At 32.4% G+C, this 18343-nt stretch overlaps 3 protein-coding genes and 2 pseudogenes across 5 annotated transcripts in view; 4 read left to right on the plus strand and 1 right to left on the minus strand.

The window, feature by feature from the left end:
- Positions 1-10275, minus strand: part of Sec24AB (Protein transport protein Sec24AB) — an 85811-nt gene extending 75536 nt beyond the window's left edge. For both annotated transcript variants that reach the window (XM_089847488.1, XM_089847485.1), the window contains exon 1: positions 10146-10275. In XM_089847488.1, coding sequence (XP_089703614.1) covers positions 10146-10164 — 19 coding nt within the window. In that variant the 5' untranslated portion in view covers positions 10165-10275. The remainder of the gene's footprint in view (positions 1-10145) is intronic.
- On the plus strand, positions 40-5885 carry LOC149650833 (very long chain fatty acid elongase 6 pseudogene; annotated as a pseudogene). The gene is made up of 2 exons (XR_016370980.1): positions 40-673; positions 1794-5885. The product of XR_016370980.1 is annotated as a very long chain fatty acid elongase 6 pseudogene (transcript).
- On the plus strand, positions 9382-10723 carry LOC149650834 (very long chain fatty acid elongase 6 pseudogene; annotated as a pseudogene).
- A 1119-nt stretch (positions 10724-11842) lies between these two features.
- LOC149650835 (very long chain fatty acid elongase 6-like) lies at positions 11843-14394 on the plus strand. The gene is made up of 2 exons (XM_089847489.1): positions 11843-12024; positions 13068-14394. The coding sequence occupies exons 1-2, from the start codon at positions 11967-11969 to the stop codon at positions 13937-13939; spliced, it is 930 nt and encodes a 309-aa protein (XP_089703615.1). The 5' UTR covers positions 11843-11966; the 3' UTR covers positions 13940-14394.
- Positions 14395-15727: 1333 nt separating this feature from the next.
- On the plus strand, positions 15728-17115 carry LOC149650836 (very long chain fatty acid elongase 6-like). The gene has a single exon (XM_089847177.1). The coding sequence runs from the start codon at positions 15728-15730 to the stop codon at positions 16568-16570; it is 843 nt and encodes a 280-aa protein (XP_089703303.1). The 3' UTR covers positions 16571-17115.
- The last annotated feature ends 1228 nt before the right edge of the window (positions 17116-18343 follow it).

Here is an 18343-nt window from a genome sequence, read left to right on the forward strand (position 1 = left end):
TATGATTCCGGGGGTTATAAGAAATAACCAATGACATGTAAGGATTTTAATTAAACCCAGAGTTGAAATCTTGAATCAAACTATTAAACTTGTATTTCTAAAAGATTTGAAAGCGGGAGCGGTAGGCGCGCGCATCGTTTCGCTAGAAAGGTTTTCGCGGTCATATTTATATAGCCAGCGCCTATTTCTAAATATCCTGTATGTTTTAAACAGAACAAATTCGACTTGTAAGATATTTTAGTTGATCCTGGATGTTTAAAGACGATGGTCATTGGGAAAAATCGTCTCTTCTTACCTTAGATAATTTTGTACCCAATTTTCTTTACCTTACCTTCGTTTATATCTATATTTGAAGTTCTAAGAAAAAATCTTTTTTGGAAAAACCCCCTAAAAGCACACGCATAGACACATTCACAAACTGGATCGAGGTGGATTCGTTAAATTCACGGACTACCTAGACATCGTCGGCAACGATTTGAAAATAAGGAGGAAAAAAAAAACCGTCATGATGATGATCCAATGTACCTCCATAATCACTACGAAAGCGAATTTCGTAGCCTAAAGACAACTGTCTTATAAAAATCGAAAAGAAAACGGTGTCAGTGACTTAAAATTAAATTCTAGTTTGCAAAAATTTTCGCCAAACTTCAAAAACGGTTTCCTCAAATTCAAGGTAAAGTTCCATTTATGTTTTTTGAAAAATTATTGTACCGTTGTTATATGAATGACTTTGATGACAATTGATTAAATTTAGAGATAGAATGATGTATTTTTCTTGTCAGACAATTATAGTCGAGGGGCAAATCACCTAGTATAAGTTTACTAACAAAATTTTCAATTAGTTTTGGGGGTAAAAAAATGGCCATTGTCAAAATTTTTATTTTACGGAGAAACATTGATTTCTAGTTTGAAATTGAGAAGTTTATGTATTTTTTTTAGTAAACTCAGTGGAAAATTCAATATTGAAATTTGTTTAACAGTGAAATTTGGGAATATTTGAACTATTTTAATTTCAAAATCGGGTTTATTTTTATTATTACACCGCGTGGTTTTTCCCTTGTAAATTTTGAATATGGAAGATACTGGGAATGGGCTTGTATATCTATAACAATGATTAATTTGGAAATATTCATAAACAAACTTTGAAACCACGCTTCGTGTTTATTAGAAGAAACTAGGGTTAAAAACGCAAAAAATTCGAGTTGACATTATGATTATTGATAAATAAATAAATAAATATTAATTCGAAATAAGATAGAGTCGAGTTGTCAATGAAGAGTTTTGGTAAATTCTCTCTTTGACGTCGAGTCCTATATAAAGGGCTCTATAAAAGTCTGCTTTCCGCCGGTATGTGAAATATTTTCGATTTAAAATTAGCCAATTTATAACTTGAAAGAACATATTGTTTCGAAATTAATTCATTCATGCTTGCTGAAGATATTAATCAGTTTTAAAATGCATCATTCTAACCAGACATTTGTAAATATATTATTTTTAAAAATTATCTGTCAAATGCTTATGATAAAAGAGAAATATTTAGCTCGATTCTTTTTATTTTAATTATGGGATACCATTTCATGGTTAATATTGGCAAAGTAGTTGATGAAAATCTCGTGAAATAACTTATGAGATTCGCGTGAATAACTGATGGGAATTTTATGAGATAACTGGGAAATATAGTTGTCCTCGTGGTCCAATTTTCAATATGAAATTTTCCGTGCCTTTGAAAATCACTACCAATTGGATAGAAAATAATATCTTTTCTAAACCTTCCCTTTAATTACTAATTTCAGGTGACAATCGACTCCTTGTTCGTTTTAAACATGTTTTCCTCAAGAAGTACATCCTTGTACTCGAACGGAACCCCAGTAACGTTCAAGTACTCTCCCAATTACACCTTCATTTTCTCCTTCGAGGAACATTTCGACAAGGATACCCAACGAGAATGGATGACCAATAACTGGCACGTGGTCATCTACCTAGGATTGGCCTACATCCTCTCGGTCTTCGGTGGTCAAGCTTACATGAAATCTCGCACTCGTTACGAACTGCGTTACCCATTGGCGGCTTGGAATGGTCTCTTGGCCGTCTTTAGTATCATGGGTACCTTGAGGACCATGCCGGAATTCATCCACGTTCTGAGTAATTACGGATTTCATTTCTCGGCTTGCAATCGAAGTTACGCCGATTACAACCCAATTAGCGGCTTTTGGGGATGGATCTTCGTCATGTCTAAAGTGCCTGAGTTTATCGACACGGCCTTTATCGTCTTGCGTAAGCAAAAGTTAATTTTCTTGCATTGGTACCATCACGTGGCCACCGCGTTTGTGTTATGGTTCGGATACACCGATCATTCCTCATTGGCTCGATGGACCATCGTCATGAACTACTCAGTCCACGCCATTATGTACAGTTACTTCGCGTTAAGAGCTATGAAAGTTCGGGTCCCACGTTGGATCGCCATGCTTATAACAACGTCGCAAATTACTCAAATGATCCTAGGGGTAATTGTAACTATTCACGTGCAATTATCTCATTGGAGAGGGGATCGTTGCGATGTCAGTAACGCCGTTCTTTACAGCACAATGTTGCTGTACTTATCCTACTTCATTCTTTTCGTGCATTTCTTCGTTAAGGCTTACATATCGAAACCAATTCCAAATGAAAGTAAAGTAAAATCGCATGTCGAAATTAATCATAATGTTTTAACGCAAAATGAAGCCATGAAAAATTACAGTCAAAACAATGGATACATTAGTAAGAAAGAAATTTAAAAATTATATCATATTTTTATATATCATAACTCCACTCTTAAAGGGAATAACACCACCATGTACACACCCCTTAAAAACATTTACCTCATGAAGGAGGTTGTAAAATTATTCCCCCCCTCATTTCTATTTCTTTATTTTAAAAAGTATTTTATATGAATTTAATTTAAGTATTGAATTGAATTGAACTGAACTGAACTCATCTCGTGATTAAAATCTTATATCTATGCCTACATCTTTTGTAGAAAATTAAAATAAAATATAGGGGAAAATAGGGAAAGATTTTTAAAATCCATTACAAATGCGAGCAATATTAACCCAAATACTCAAAAAGTATGAAAATATGATAATCAAAATAATTTTTTTCTTTACCTGGTTGACATTCAAATTTAAATTTTAAAATTAATCTTAGAAATATCGAGGAAAAAAACTACCTATAAGATTAAAAGAAATATATAAAAAAATTCACGAGATTTAAAAAATAATATTAAAAACAATAACTTAAATTTAAAAATAAACTTTCAAATGTATCAGATTAAATAATTGAAATATTATGAATATATATTAATGTTAAATATAATTTCTTAAAATTGCGTTAAATTTTCTTGGAAAAAAATGGTTATTATTTATTTTTTAACTATTATCTGACCCATTGGTTAATTCATTTCCATTTAGAATTGTAAATAAAAGTAATTTTAACATAATTACGATAAAGTTTACGGTGAATCTAGAACGGTTCACTAAACAGACGTTTAGTTCAGTTCATTAGTTTAAAGGTTCAAGTTCGAAAGAAAACCCCAAAAAAACGAAGCCAACCGGCCGCGTATTATAAGCGTTTAAAGGGGTCATGACCTATACACGCGAAAACAAACCAGTTTGGGACTCGCATTTATCCCCAAAAAATCGGAAACCCCCTTTTTATAATTTTTGCCTAATTAGTATTTAGTTAATAAAGATAAAAGGGGATGCAGACGAAAAAACGGTAGGGGGTCTAAATTCTTAAGAAGGTTGGCTTACATTTTGCTCTTCCAAAAAATTTTCAATTTGAAATGTGGGTCAAATGCGGGGTAGAGGATTTGGTATTGGGGGACTTTTGGAAATACATACTACGTCGTGAAACGTCACATTGCATGGGGTAGTAAGACAGGAGAATAAAATAGCTCCCAAAATGGCGGCAGGATGTGGAGCAATTGCATTTTGGAGGAATTAATTAAAAATATCGTATAATTGAGAAAGGTCACGTGGACTATTTGGTAATTACCGTAATTACCAATTACGTGTTGTATTGCTTAAAAATCAGATACGCCCCCGTAGTGAGTATCCCCTCGCCCAAAAATACTGTACAACTTAATTTAAATAAATTAAAATAATATGAATGAAAAAAAATAAAAAAATAAAAAAAAAATTCTTTAAAAATTTTCAAAATACGACTCTAAAATAAATATTTAGAGTCCGTTAATTTAACGTAATTTAAATAAATTAAAAACTCTATGAATGAAAAATTTTCAAAATACGTACGACTCTTTTAAAATTTGCGCGTAATAATGACTAAGGAAGCGTATCCTCTATAAAATAAGGGCAATTAACATTATATTCCTATTGATATTTATACAGTGAAAGGCACTGAGGTGTCATTACTAAGAGGAACCTAAAAAAAAAACGCCTCTTGATGTCGAAAAATTATATTACGTAATTGTAATGAATGTTATATACACACACACACCTAGGTGTTCGATAGATATAACCTTGTTATTCGTTTTTTGACCCATTTATAAAACTCTTCCTTAACAAATTCCGTACAGGAGAGACGACGGGACCTTCTTTCCCTCCTGGCTAAGAGCATTAAAACATTTAGAGAACAGGAGTGGCACGCGCAGTTTGAATTAAAAAATAATAAGAAATAGTAAAATAAAAAATATTATATTTTATAAAATACACGTGCAATTTTTATTTCCTTTTTTCTTTGAAATTAAAAAAAAATAATAATAAAATAAACGTCAGGCGCGTGAATTAATTTTATTGCACGTGCACGTGGTTTTAAATAAAATTGAATTAAAAAAATAATAAATAATAAAAAAATTATATTTTATAAAATACACGTGCAATTTCTATTTCTTTTCCTTTGAAATTAAAAAAAATAATAATAAAATAAACGTTATGCGCGTGAATTTATTTTTTATTGCACGTGCACGTGGTTTTAAATTACCAAAATAGTATGTATATATATATATGTAAAATTTTTTTTTGGAGCTGTAAGGCTGCTTTAGCCCTAGCTCGTCACTTAAAAGGAACAAAAAAAAAAAAAAAAAAATAAAACTAACTAAATAAATAAAATTATAGAGTTTAAAACTGCGTAAAACAAGATGCTCAAGACCAAATTCAATATTTTTTATTAATACCTTACTTTTACTTTTGAAAGGATTAAAATTTATTATTATTATTAAAAAAATTACAGTGTCGAGTTGCCACTCCTATATATATGCTAATTATCCCTCCATGTTTCGTTCCGATTCAAGTTCAGTGTACTATATAAAATACAGCTAGCTCAGTATACTTACATATAAGCCCAAATAAATAAATAAAAGAAAGAAAAAAAATGTTTTCCGCGAGTACTAAAGCTGTCTAAATTTTTCAATAAGTTAGGTATTATTTATCAGGTTTAAACACAACGCACCAGGAAGTGAATTTTATGAAATACCGTATGCAACATACATTTTGGTGTATTATAATTGTAAATAATCTATTTTATGTATGTATTATACAAAATATTTGGATCATTTAGTAAAATATTCCACTTAAATAGAAATAGAATGCGAAACCGTAACGGCTCGTTTTATCGAAAAAATAAATCGGAGCTAAAACCCTTTGAGTAAGGACAATAATAAATAACTTTTTGTAAACAAGTCAAAGGCCGGAACGAGATAGCGTTCGGTTTGTATTGAAACGCCGCATTGAAATTTAAATTGATAAATATCAATATTTAAATATTATCTCGATGTTTGAATTAAAAAAATCTGTCGCTGTAATTTTTGCTAATTACTTTTCTCTTTTTCGTACGAAAAACATGTCAATTAATGTTCGTTAAATTTGAATAAAATATAATATTATAAAATATATTAATTGCCTAAAATAATTATTATTGTTTTAGCGTCAATTAAAGTTGTTTCCCATTTTGTAATATAAATGGTTTAAGGGCATTTTTCAGCGGATGTTTTGATGGTTAAGGCTTAGGAAATCACGTTGCAAAGCATGCTGCCATAAATATAAAGGTGTTATGACACACAAAAAATAATAAAATTGGGCTAATTAGTTTTTACCTTGAAACTAAAATCTATATTGTATATTAATATCCTTTTGGGGTCAGCGGGTCAAATACTTCTCAGCGAATGACTCGAGTAATTTCGTTAATTATTTTAATTTTAATTAAAGGTAATTTAAAGCTGATTGAGTAGTGACAAAGCCCTTTTTTTTTAAGCCAAAAATTCTGGGGCCTTGATATATTTGAGGTCAAAGGTCATCATATTTATATGTAGAAATTTAGCAGACTTTTTTACAGAGTGCCTAGGAAATATTTGATTTAAAATAAATACACAATGAATATTTTTGTTAAAATTTTGTAAATTAAAATATTTTAAAAATTTCGTGAAATATAGATATTTATGTACTTCACAATCCCTTTGAGATCAGATAAAATAAACGCTCTTAATTTAGGAAGTAAGTGATTTCCGACACCGAAATCCGAAAACTTTCTAAAAACAAGCTTGTCCCATAAATTCGAGACCCAAATTTCGTAATAATTTATGTGTAATTTTGGTTTCTTGCAATAAAAAACTGCCCCATAGCTATCTTATAACCGGTTCTTAAGTATTTACTGTATATCATAGGGCTATCTATTAAATTAGATATAATGGAGTCAAAGGCAGGGATTTATTTTATTAATTAATATGAGATTAAGCTATCGTAGCATCGGTTTCTGTTTATGGACACTTGAAGTCTCGTATTTCAATGGGGAGAGAGCACTGCATTAAAAGGCGGGGTGTATTCGTTTGAAATAGGGTTTTAAAAGCGAAGATTAGAGCTTGGCAGTGTACATCGAATACAGATTGAAATTGGAGATTTCTTTTGCTCCTAATCCCTTCAGAGAAAAATTCGCATTTGAAAAAGGGGTTTTGGTTTGAATTAAACTATAAAATATGCAATTTTTTTAATTTGAAGTTAATAATTAATTAATGAAAATTAAAGAACGCGAGTCTGGCTTGAAAAAGAGATTAACCGGGTCGAAATCGGACAATAACTAAGAAAGCTACAGGCATAACCCACATATTAATCGTTCAATTAAAATTCAAAGGGACTATAAAACATCGAAATTATGGTGGACAATATTTTCATGTTTAATAGATGCGCAGGTGGTAAAGACACGCGTGTAAAACTTTGCCTAAGTTCCATCTCGCTTTTTGACGCATGCGCTGTAGTCTTTTTTGTATCATGAGAGTGCCATGATGCAGAGACGGATGGCTCGAAAAGAACGTCTATTCCCTTTTGGGAACTCATTTTATTTACTTCATACTCTCTTTAAGCTAAGAATTAATAATGTCAAACATTTCAAATAAACTTAATCCCTTCTTAACCCACCACTACAGGTCAAAGTTCAATCGGATTATAAACAATCCACTTATAACATTTATTCTTCTGCAAAAAGGGGTTAAGTGTTACTTATATATCCCCTTAATTTCTTCATTCATTTCTAAGCTAAACAATCATTACAGGATCATTTTGAAATTGACACCCACTGGAAAGCTAAAATCCCACCCGTAGCACCCGGAAGGGTAATCCACGCTCCCTACAATTACCAGTAGCGAGTTGTAGTCGCTTAAAATAAACGCTGATGTGGTGGCATAACGACGAGAAAACAAACACACCCCTAACATAATTAAGGTTATGATTCAGATTAAGAACTGTAGCTATTTTTCTAATAGGTAAATTGCTTATGCTGTTTTCCCATTAGGCTTGATTATGGAGTAACATTACTGGAGTGGTAAAGCTTGGTTTACTAATATATTACTCCATGGTTATAATAAAAAGTAGCACGGGGCCAAGCAGTCAATGGTATAAGTTAGGATGTGCTTGGATTTCTTTATTTTTATATTAAACTCAAAAACATTTACCACCCTGAATCAAGTTTCATAAAGGACCAATTACATGTATCTTAATTTATTAAACAACCATCAAGTCGTCCTTGGACTACAATTAACATGGTGGTTCTATGATTTCATCAGTTCATTTTGTTGTGATGATTTCATCAGTTCATTTTGTTGTGATTTGATTTAGAATCGTATAATTATATCCAAGCGCTCTGACTATAAATATATATTATCATTTTTATAGCTCTGAGGTTTTAATCGGAAGTATAGCATAGCTTATCTGTTTGGCAATGCCTCCTACATCTAAAAGGCCCGTGCATTGTGATCTTTTTCCTTCTCAAAAGTGACGTTTAAGTTTGCCACGGTTTCCCGCTATAGGGGAGCCGTTTCTCAGATTTTATCGGTGTGAACGGGCCTTGATAAATATATCGAAGGCAATGGTTTGGGTTCAAATCCCCATCAAGACTCAAGAGGTAAAGCGAATAAGGATATAGCGCCCCCTATCGACTACCCATTGAACTATTTAATTAACATTCAGCATTGCCATCTATATAAAAATTTAATATATGTTAAATTAATTAATAAATTGAAATATTTTTCCAATTTCACAATTATTAATAAAATAAATAGAATTAAATTAAATTTCGTTACTTTTAAGTGTCTGGTGTCGCCCTCTACTACTCGGATTAATAATCTCATTGATAAAATAATAATTAGTCTAAAATAATGGATCCCCAATTAAGTTTGGCTAATTTCGGCAATTATAACGATTTATAATAATTAAAATTAGTTAAATTTAATTTTTTTTTAAATGAAGTGTCGCCCTCTACTTCCCAGTGGAGAAATCTCTATTGTTTTTAAAAATTTCGCAATTTATTTTAAACCCAATTTATTAATTATATGAGGCCTTAACTGAAGTTAAATTAAATTAAGTAAGTTGCGCCCGCAATCACAAAATTTAAATGAAATCAATAAATTCACCCATGAATCTTTGATATAAATTCATTTTACACCCAAACAAATTCACAAAGGACCTCCTTACCAACAATATTTTTAAACTTCTTAACCTTTTTGGCCAAACTATAAAAAAAAGTTAAAGAACCCAAGGATACGTTTACACCAACATGTCAACGCTTTTAAAAAATAGTGCAGAATCACTTTTGACCTTCAAAAGTGAAAACATTGCAATTCAATAAGGAAAATAACGACTACTTGTGACGAATGGTCTTTTAAAAAATTAAACTTTATAATCAATTTTCCTGGGGGGGGGGGGGGGGGTTTACAACACGAAACAATATCAAAAAAAAACATTGGGAAACAATATTAAAAAACATTGGGAAACCATTATTCCGTCATGTAAACGTATTGCAAACATTCGCATCTACTCGCTGTTTGTTCTCTCATTGTCAACTGCATTTAACAACGTGTTAAATGTTAGTGCGCGCGCAGAGTCGAAAGTTTTATATGTGAACCTCCATTCGTGGAGATAATCCTTAGTTGGAGCCCAGCTAGCCCAAGTACTCGAGTATAGTCTCACTTCAAGTTAAGTACTTGAATTAATCATATCAGGGCCTTTAAAGCAAGTGTGAGCTTTTCCGGCAAACCCCACTCCGAAACATCTACTACAAGTGCTTAACAAAAACCTTCCCATTTGCAAGCCTGAACGCTACGCAGAGTTTACTAGTTCTTAACCTAACCTCTACCCAGGTAGTCAACGTAGTTCATTTTCAACGCGTGTACCCTTCCCAATAACGTCTACAAGTACTTAAAACCAACAACGAGTCAAGATAATGTCTAGCAACAACGGTTCCGTGGTTCAGTTCCCATTCTCACCTTCCTACTCGTTCATATTCTGGTTCGAAGACGCGTTCGACTGTCCCAGTTCGCGGAAATGGATGCGAGAAAACTGGCATTTTAGCTACTACATCGGGGTTCTCTACATTGGTCTTATATTAACGGGCAAGTACTTGATGAAGAACAGACAACCGATGAGTGTACAAACGAGCCTGGCAGTATGGAACATTGTTTTGGCGATGTTTAGTCTATTGGGAGCTTATCGGACATTTCCGGAACTGATCTACGTCGTTAAAGAGTACGGGTTGCATCATTCGATATGCGTAAGTAGTTTCGTACTTAACAAGATCAGTGGCTTTTGGGGATTTCTCTTCGTGGCTTCCAAAGCCGTGGAACTCTTGGACACCATGTTTGTTATAATAAGGAAACAAAAACTTACCCATATCCATTGGTTTCATCACGTGGTGACCCTGTTGATATGTTGGCGAGTCTTCTCGGACGCTCCCGCCATGTCCCGTTGGATGATGACCATGAATTACTCGATCCACGCCGTCATGTACACGTACTTCGCTTTGAGGGCTTTAAAGTTCAGTATACCACGATGGGTAGCCATGGTAATTACGACGTCGCAAATAACTCAAATGATTGCCGGATTATTCGGGGTTTGCTACTCCATTATAGACTTGTCCGTCGGTGGTAGTTGCGAAACGCCACCTTTAAGTTTAGCCGCCATTTTATTCGGATACGGTACGTTTTTCATCCTATTTTTAAATTTCTTCGTCCAGAATTACGTTTTAACGCCATCTGCGAAAAAGGACAGCAAGAAATTAAACTAACTGTGTTAAAATATTTATTAAAGTTGGTTATCAGTTGTGATTAATCTTAACAATTAAGAATGTTTTTCCATGACACTGTTTGAAAGTGTATTTGTACTATTTCAATGAAAATTTAGCAGCGTGTTATCTTTATTTTCTTGACTTAAAAATGTTGATTAAATGATTTGCGTTTCTTTTTTAATTATACTTTATTAAGATTACGATATTAAGCTAACTAGAACCCATCCCTCAAATCAAACTAAAATTAATTATTTATTCTGTTAAGTTAAACATTAGTCGCTTACATACCCCACTGCATACCCTCCCCGCGCCCAAATCATACTTTTAGTTCACGAAAAATCCACCAGTAGGCGCGTGGCATTGGCGTTAACATCAGGGTGAGTGGGTTTAATCATCCCTGTTGGCAAGTAACATACGGAAACTTCTACATGCGAGGGGCTAATCACTCCTGAGTTCCTTATGCACCTAATGCTGGATGGTTTCACGTAATAATTTTAACAGGATAGGAACTAATTAAAGATGTACAGTGAATAATATTTTTAGTAAGGATAGAATGTGTACGCTTATAACCAGGAGTGACTAACCCCTCGGTTGCTCATAGGATATATATGTTGTAAATAAAACAAAAGGGTAGTTGTAAGTAATCAACCAATATCTTTAAACTTCACACAATAGAAAAAATATTCGTTCAAATATTAACTCAACACCCCCGATACGTAGCTGCGAAAATATTTTTAGAATAGAACAACCACATAAAGTGGCACACACAATTAAGTTATTAAAACCGTACATCTCCCAACGAATGACGTTAGAGAAGAAGCGAAACTTTTTGCCCTAGACTCTCTGTACATCCGGGGTAAGAATGGAATAAATACAGTGGTATAATATCCTACGATTTTTTAGTACATTTACTCGTATTAAAAAACAGCTGTACCTTATAATATCCAACAATCATTGCAAATGTGGCAATGCACCGACAAACAACGCTGCGGTACAAGCATTTTATTGCGCAATAAAAGTGGGCTTAAATGTGTATTATAAACAACAATTAATATTCAGGGCTTTTCCAAAAGCAAGTTTTCTACCCCTTAATTTGTCTTTGAAAAAAATTCCCTCAGTTCAAGTAAGTTTATTTGATGTTTCTCTTGAAATTGGTATTTCAAATATGAAAGTGTTTCTAATTTCGGGGAAATGCGTGACGCTCCCTGAACTTAAGTGCAATGTATTTAATTTGTTATTGAGTTTTGGTTCGATTTGAAGACGTATATAAGTAGGGTTGGGTTTCGAGCGAAAGTGTTAAATTTTTCATTGGAATGGATAAGCTCTCGACGGGCTGTCGCTATTCAGTCCGAAATATTTGATTAAAATATACGAAATATTGTTAATTTGCAAGGATTTGCATTCCGATTTTATATTTTTAAATTATGGAGGGTAACGTTTCCAACCTCGTTTGCGTTTGCCCAAACAACTGGACATTGGACAGTAAGTATAGTTAGCCATTAGTGAAAAAAAAATTATAGAAGTGGTAAAGGGAATACTCATCTATATCTGTGATAATGATGTAGTAGGGAGAAGAGAGGTAAGGTGGAGAGATAAAAATGATGGGTGACCCGCGACCTCCCAGCGTACCTTGCGCACGCCCCCTACAATTCGGTATAGGCGATTGTAGCGCCAATGTATTTGTATGAGGTTTCTGCGTCTCGGTGACGTGATTGGAGGGTTTAGAGTTAACCAATAGTCAATAAGTTACGACAGAATTGAAATTAGCTTTTTCAAAAGAGTAATTTCTTTTCACAAATATTTCTTACACTTAATAATAGGGATTATTTGTAAAATATCATAATCATAAATTTTCCTTTATAATTTGGACAATTGTTGAAACTATTAAGCAAAGGTTTTAGCATATTTAATTATATGGCATTTAGCTCAGAGTTCGCGTAAATCACAATTCAAAAGAAATCAAGATTTTAAATTGCATCCCTTAAGGCGAATAAAATTTAATAGCTGAAATACATTAATTCAAAATTATAATAACAATCTCTCATCCATCAATTCCTGCAAAGAAGCAAACACACAGGGGAGAGGCTACCATCTTAGGTTTAATAATAATTCATTTTTAAGTTTGTATTACAGTATTTCTTTTTCGACATGGCTAAGTCGATAAACAATGTTATTATGTTACGATTAAGTTTTAGGGTTACTTCACCGCTAGAGGTAGCCTCCCGCGTATAGTGAAGTTGGTGCCTCTTTGCATGAGAGAAGTAACCTAAGATGTGGCCTCCCAACCCCCCTGAGCGTTGGGTTATCTTAAAGTAATTAATGGGATAGTCCATTGTTTAACTAAAGATAAGATTTCGATTAATATACCTTCACATTTTTTTCCGTCGAAAATTATTCGATCATAACTTCGACATTAATGAACATAATATACTTTTAAGTGGTTTCTTTAAATCGTTGCCAAGTCAGTCGTTCACAAACTAATCCTTGAGATCGATTATATTATATCTTATTTTAATTTCTTTCAGTGTCGACTTCGTATATAAACGATTCGCTCGTCAACATTTCGAGCGTCGACCGTCAACAAGTCGAGATGGCTGGAATCAACTACTCCTTCGTTTTTTCCTTCGAAAATAACTTCGATGGTACGAAAACGCGAGGATACATGGCGGAAAATTGGCATTTCAGCCTGTACGTCGGTGCCATTTATCTAATTTTGATCACCATGGGTCAACATTTCATGAAGAACCGTCCTCCCATGAATCTGCGTACCGGTTTGGCTTGTTGGAACGTCATTCTGGCCATCTTTAGTCTAATGGGTTCGTACAGAACCTTACCGGAGTTAATTCACGTCTTAAAGTACGAGGGCTTCCGGTATTCGTTGTGCGATAACAGCTACGCCGAAAATAAAGTTTCCGGTTATTGGGGTTTCTTGTTTACCATGTCCAAAATGGCCGAATTAATCGATACCGGCTTTATCGTGGCCAGAAAACAACCACTGAAGTTTATACATTGGTTTCATCACGTGGTTACCATGTTCGTCACGTGGAGTAACTTCGCCGAGGCTCCGGCCATCGCGCGTTGGTTAATGACCGTCAATTATATCGTTCATACATTCATGTATTCGTATTACGCTTTCAAAGTCGCCAGATTTCGCGTCCCGGAATGGGTAGCCTTAATAATAACCACTAGTCAAATCGCCCAAATGTTGGGAGCCTTGTTAGGAACCATTTATATCGCCGGTGAAGTAATTCGAGGATCGCAATGCGATGCCAGTCCAAGAGCGTTGTTAGTTTTGTGTTCTGGATACGCCTTATTCCTTCTCTTATTTGTTAAATTCTTTATTCAAAGATATTTCCGAAATAGAAATAAATTAACGAGCTCCAAGAAAATTAATTAAAAAAAAACCCCCCAAAACTCTCACGTGCGTTTTGTGACTGTAAAAGACTATTTTTAATTATTTAAAAATCCCCTATCCAATCCCATCCCCACGGGTCGGATATTTGCCTGTAATTAATTGTTTTTCAAGTAGGGTTAATTGGTACTTATTCCAAAAAAAAAATATATTTACCAACAAATAAACAAACATTTATTTGTAATAAATACGTACAAAATTCTGTTGAGAAATAAATTGTACGTGATTTTAACAAGCTATTTTAGGTCTGTAAAATTTTATATATTGGCATGTGTCCGACCCCTTTTGCGTTATTAAAATTTGGCGCGTGCTTTTAAACAAATTTTAATTTGGCTTAACACGTGCATTCAAGATCTTGTAAAAAATTTAAATTAAACGAAGTAAGCGTAATGATAATTTTGTAATTAAATTAAGTAAAAATAAAATCAATATCTTTTTAATTTGATTTGATTTAATTTATGATTAAAGCTAAATTAATTACGGGGAAAATTTATATAACAATGGTCAAGGTCGAATAAGTGTCATTATTTAAATTAGGTATGCTGGTCACGGATTGTTCAACCTCAACCGTATACAATATAATAATAAAATTAGTTTCATTTAATAATAAAATTATAGCTTGACCGTATAGAACTACAAAATGAGTTTCTTTTAATTGGTATTCAAAACAACATTGCAGGAAAAAAAATTACGTCAAATTTTCCTCATAATGACATCTTAGAGATTTTTACACTTTGATCTCGCCAACTTTACCTCAAAAAAAGCTCTTACTTCATTGGTTGAGAAACAATTTTCTTGGGGCTATAGTCAAAGGCTATGAACTTTTGGTAAAATCCAGGGAGGAAATATGGGACTAAAAATGCTCATATAATACTATTTTGGCTTGCCTTAATCCATGATTGAAATTATAGAATATTATAGGATAGGTTAAAAAATATAGAATTTGATAGGAATTCTACTATATTTCCTTCGATAAAATTGGTTAAAAATATTATATAACTTAATTAAAATTGTGAAATTTATCAAATGTTTTGCAATAATTTAACGTAATTAGATAGTTATCGTACGCTTGGTAAATTTAGTTAATATCGGTTTTATTTCAATTACGTGGTTCATAAACTGCAAGCTTCAATGAAGCTATATACCGACCCAGTTGACGTCACCTCAAAGTAATAAACTCAAGGTCTGACAATAAATTAACATATTCAAATTTGTAGGTTTGAATTTTTAGTTTTATTTTAAAATGTAAAAAGGTGAAAGGTTATAATTTCGTTATGTTCTTCGGTAATACTTAAGCTAGCTAGGTTATTATCCGATATATCATTATATTACTTAAATAACAAACTCAACGGTACGTAAACAAATCTAATGGAACAACAATTTGAAGTACGCATTTGTCCAAACATGTTCGTACGCACTTTTTAAAAAGTTCAAAATCTTTCCCTCATTTAAAAGACTATTTGGTCCATTGTTAAACAAGCCAAGATGGATGCGATTGTAAATTTAAAGTGAATATGAAATCATTTTAATTGTCTTAGCCCAGCAATCAGTAAGTTTGTTCCCCTTGACAATGCACTTTCCTTGTTAAACCATAACTTAACATTGCCCCCCCCCTGGGAGGTCAAACCAAGCCAGTAGATGTAATTGGAGGAAGTATAGCTCATTATTTCTGTAATTTGAACTTTAATTTATTTCAAATACAGTATATAAAAACAATTCCCTGATCAAACTCGTATAACTCGTTGAAAGTAACGTTTGAACGCGACATCTAAAATGTTTTCCATCTTTAATAAACCAACTCCGTTCGAATTCGAAGAGAATTTTGAATTGACGTTCTTTACGAAATGGTTCGAAGTTAACGATATATACGTTACACCGGTGGTTATTTTATACCTAATCGGAGTTTATTACGGTCAAATTTATATGCGAGATAAAAAACCTTGGAATGTTAAATACGCCCTGTTCCTATGGGACACATCTCTGGCTATTTTCAGCACTTTCGGGGCCATTCGAATGTGGTCAAGTACGTTATATATTATAAGAAAATACGGTTTTCACGATTCCGTTTGCGTAAATTATTTTACCGCGGAAAAAGTGGGTGGATTTTGGTTATTTTCTTTCGCCGTGTCGAAAGTGTTCGAACTTTTGGACACTGCATTTTTAATCGTTCGTAAACGCAACGTATCGTTTCTACACTGGTTCCATCATTCGACAACGGCGTTTCTTTACATATTCTTTTTATCGAGTTTATCAGCATTCGCTAGATACTTCGCTAGCATTAATTTTACCGTCCATTCAATTATGTATTCTTATTTCGGTTTAACAGCGATAAACGTCAGATTACCGCGTCAATTTTGCATGTTTATAACGACGATTCAAATATTGCAAATGATCGTTAATTGTTTCATCTCGTTTTACGCCTTGTACGTAATGTTATCCGGAACTGCATGTCATATTAGCGTCGGGGTCCTCCTAACTGTTTTAGCATTTTTTCCCGGTTATATTTATCTGTTCGGTGAATTTTTTTATTCGAAGTATTTGAAGGCTCCCAAATCGCGTCTTAACGGATCTTTGGTCAATTGCGCTAATAATGGTCAAGAAAAGAAAATAACCTAGGATGTATCGAAGTGGACTTAACTGGACTAGCAAAGAAGCGGCATTAATTTCATTTAATTCGTGTCACCTTGAAATATACCAAACAGAAATAATACAGATAACCCCCAACGGCTAGTGAGTTTGTGATATTTAATTTTTAATATAACCCTAATGATCCCCTTTCTCATGAGGTGGTTTTTGTAATTTTAAGTAGCTAAAACCATATCAGAATTAATACAATAATCGTGCATACCAAAGTCATAATCTTTGTAAAGTTCCCTTAATAATTTTTAATTAACGTTTTCAATAAAATAGCTTATTCACGTATCATTAACTATTAATCTTTGATATTACTTAAAAACTATTTCATTAATTTAATGATTCCATAATCCAAAGTGTAGAATATTAAAATATTAAAACACCCTCCATAAATATTTGTCGCCGCTACTCAAATAAAACCAACGACATTTTCCTGAACAATTGAATAAAAACAACCTTAATTTACATAATCATAAGCAAGGATGATTTTATAAAATTTTCAAGGACTTTCAAATACAATTCAAAGAGATACCGAAATGTAGTAAAAGCATGAATAATTTATAACTATGAAATTACTATATTTCTTTAGTAATTTCATAATCATGAAATTAATATATTTCTTTAACAATTTTATAAAGAAATGCAATTAATATTTAATTATTAATTTTATAAAAAAATGTAATTAATATTTCTTTAATAATTTTATAATAATGAAAAAATTCTTAAATAATTTTATAATAATGAAAAATTCTTAAATAATTTTATAATACATTTTAACTATTATAAAATATTTTATAATTGTAAATATTGTTTCTTTACTACTTAATCGTAAATCATTGCTAAAATATTTTTCCTTGAAACATAACACTCTTATTTATTAAGTATTGTAGTTAAAAAGTTTAATGATTAAGTAAGGATTATAAATATTTGCCTCTAAAATTTATAAATATTGAATTGTATTTTATGTTCAAATTTGGCAAAATATCACGTATGATAAGTTGATTACTGTACATGTATTTAAAGTTTTAATACCATTGTTTGTGTGTCTGTGTAATTTTAGTTCGAAACCAAAACACGTGTTATGAATTTTAAGTTTATTGTTAATCTGATACGTTAACTTACGAGGAAAAAGGGTAAGTTTTATTTTAAAAGTTATATTTAAATGCGTCTCGTTTTTCAACAAATTAAGCAAAATAAAAGAAGCGTAGATATCGCATCAACTTCACGTCACGTTCGCTATAATCGCAATCTTACTTAGAGCTTTAATTTCCTTAAAAAAGACCTGATCTTTATGGAAGCCTTTAAACGTAGTAAGACTGAACGTAACACATATAATTATAAATAAACAAACCGGACCGTTTATTTATAAATAGTTGCCCATACATCAAATTGTGACCTCTAGGTGACGTCATGAATTAACTTAAATTGCCCCGTGAATAATTGTTTAATGGGCATGTATTGTTTCAAAAAAAAATTAACCTACTGCTTTTTTAACAATGAAATGGTTGAATTAGGTTAAATTATAAATTTAATGTCAATAAATTTTAGATCTAGCCTTTAAGATAAATTAGGTCTTTATTGGTCACAAGAATTTGGTGAAATTTGGCCTATATTATTGACATGGATTTGGTAAAATTTGACCTATATTATGGGCATGTATTTTATAAAATAGTCGTTGATATTATTCAAATTTGACCTGTATTATGGACTTTATTTTAATAAAATTTGGCCTATATGATGCATTTGCTTTAAGTT

This window comes from Phalangium opilio, unplaced genomic scaffold (genome assembly GCF_054372755.1).
Source record: "Phalangium opilio isolate 3A_F unplaced genomic scaffold, DU_Popi_V2 ptg000082l_1, whole genome shotgun sequence".
Lineage (NCBI taxonomy): Eukaryota > Metazoa > Arthropoda > Arachnida > Opiliones > Phalangiidae > Phalangium > Phalangium opilio.

What these genes read in the sequence shown, in the direction of transcription:
- LOC149650835 (XM_089847489.1), top strand. Translation starts at nt 11,967, where the DNA reads ATGGAGGGTAACGTTTCCAACCTCGTTTGCGTTTGCCCAAACAACTGG. An exon ending in AAACAACTGGACATTGGACA is followed by an intron (nt 12,025 to 13,067) that starts GTAAGTATAGTT and finishes AATTTCTTTCAG; the next exon opens with TGTCGACTTCGTATATAAAC.
- LOC149650836 (XM_089847177.1), top strand. Translation starts at nt 15,728, where the DNA reads ATGTTTTCCATCTTTAATAAACCAACTCCGTTCGAATTCGAAGAGAAT.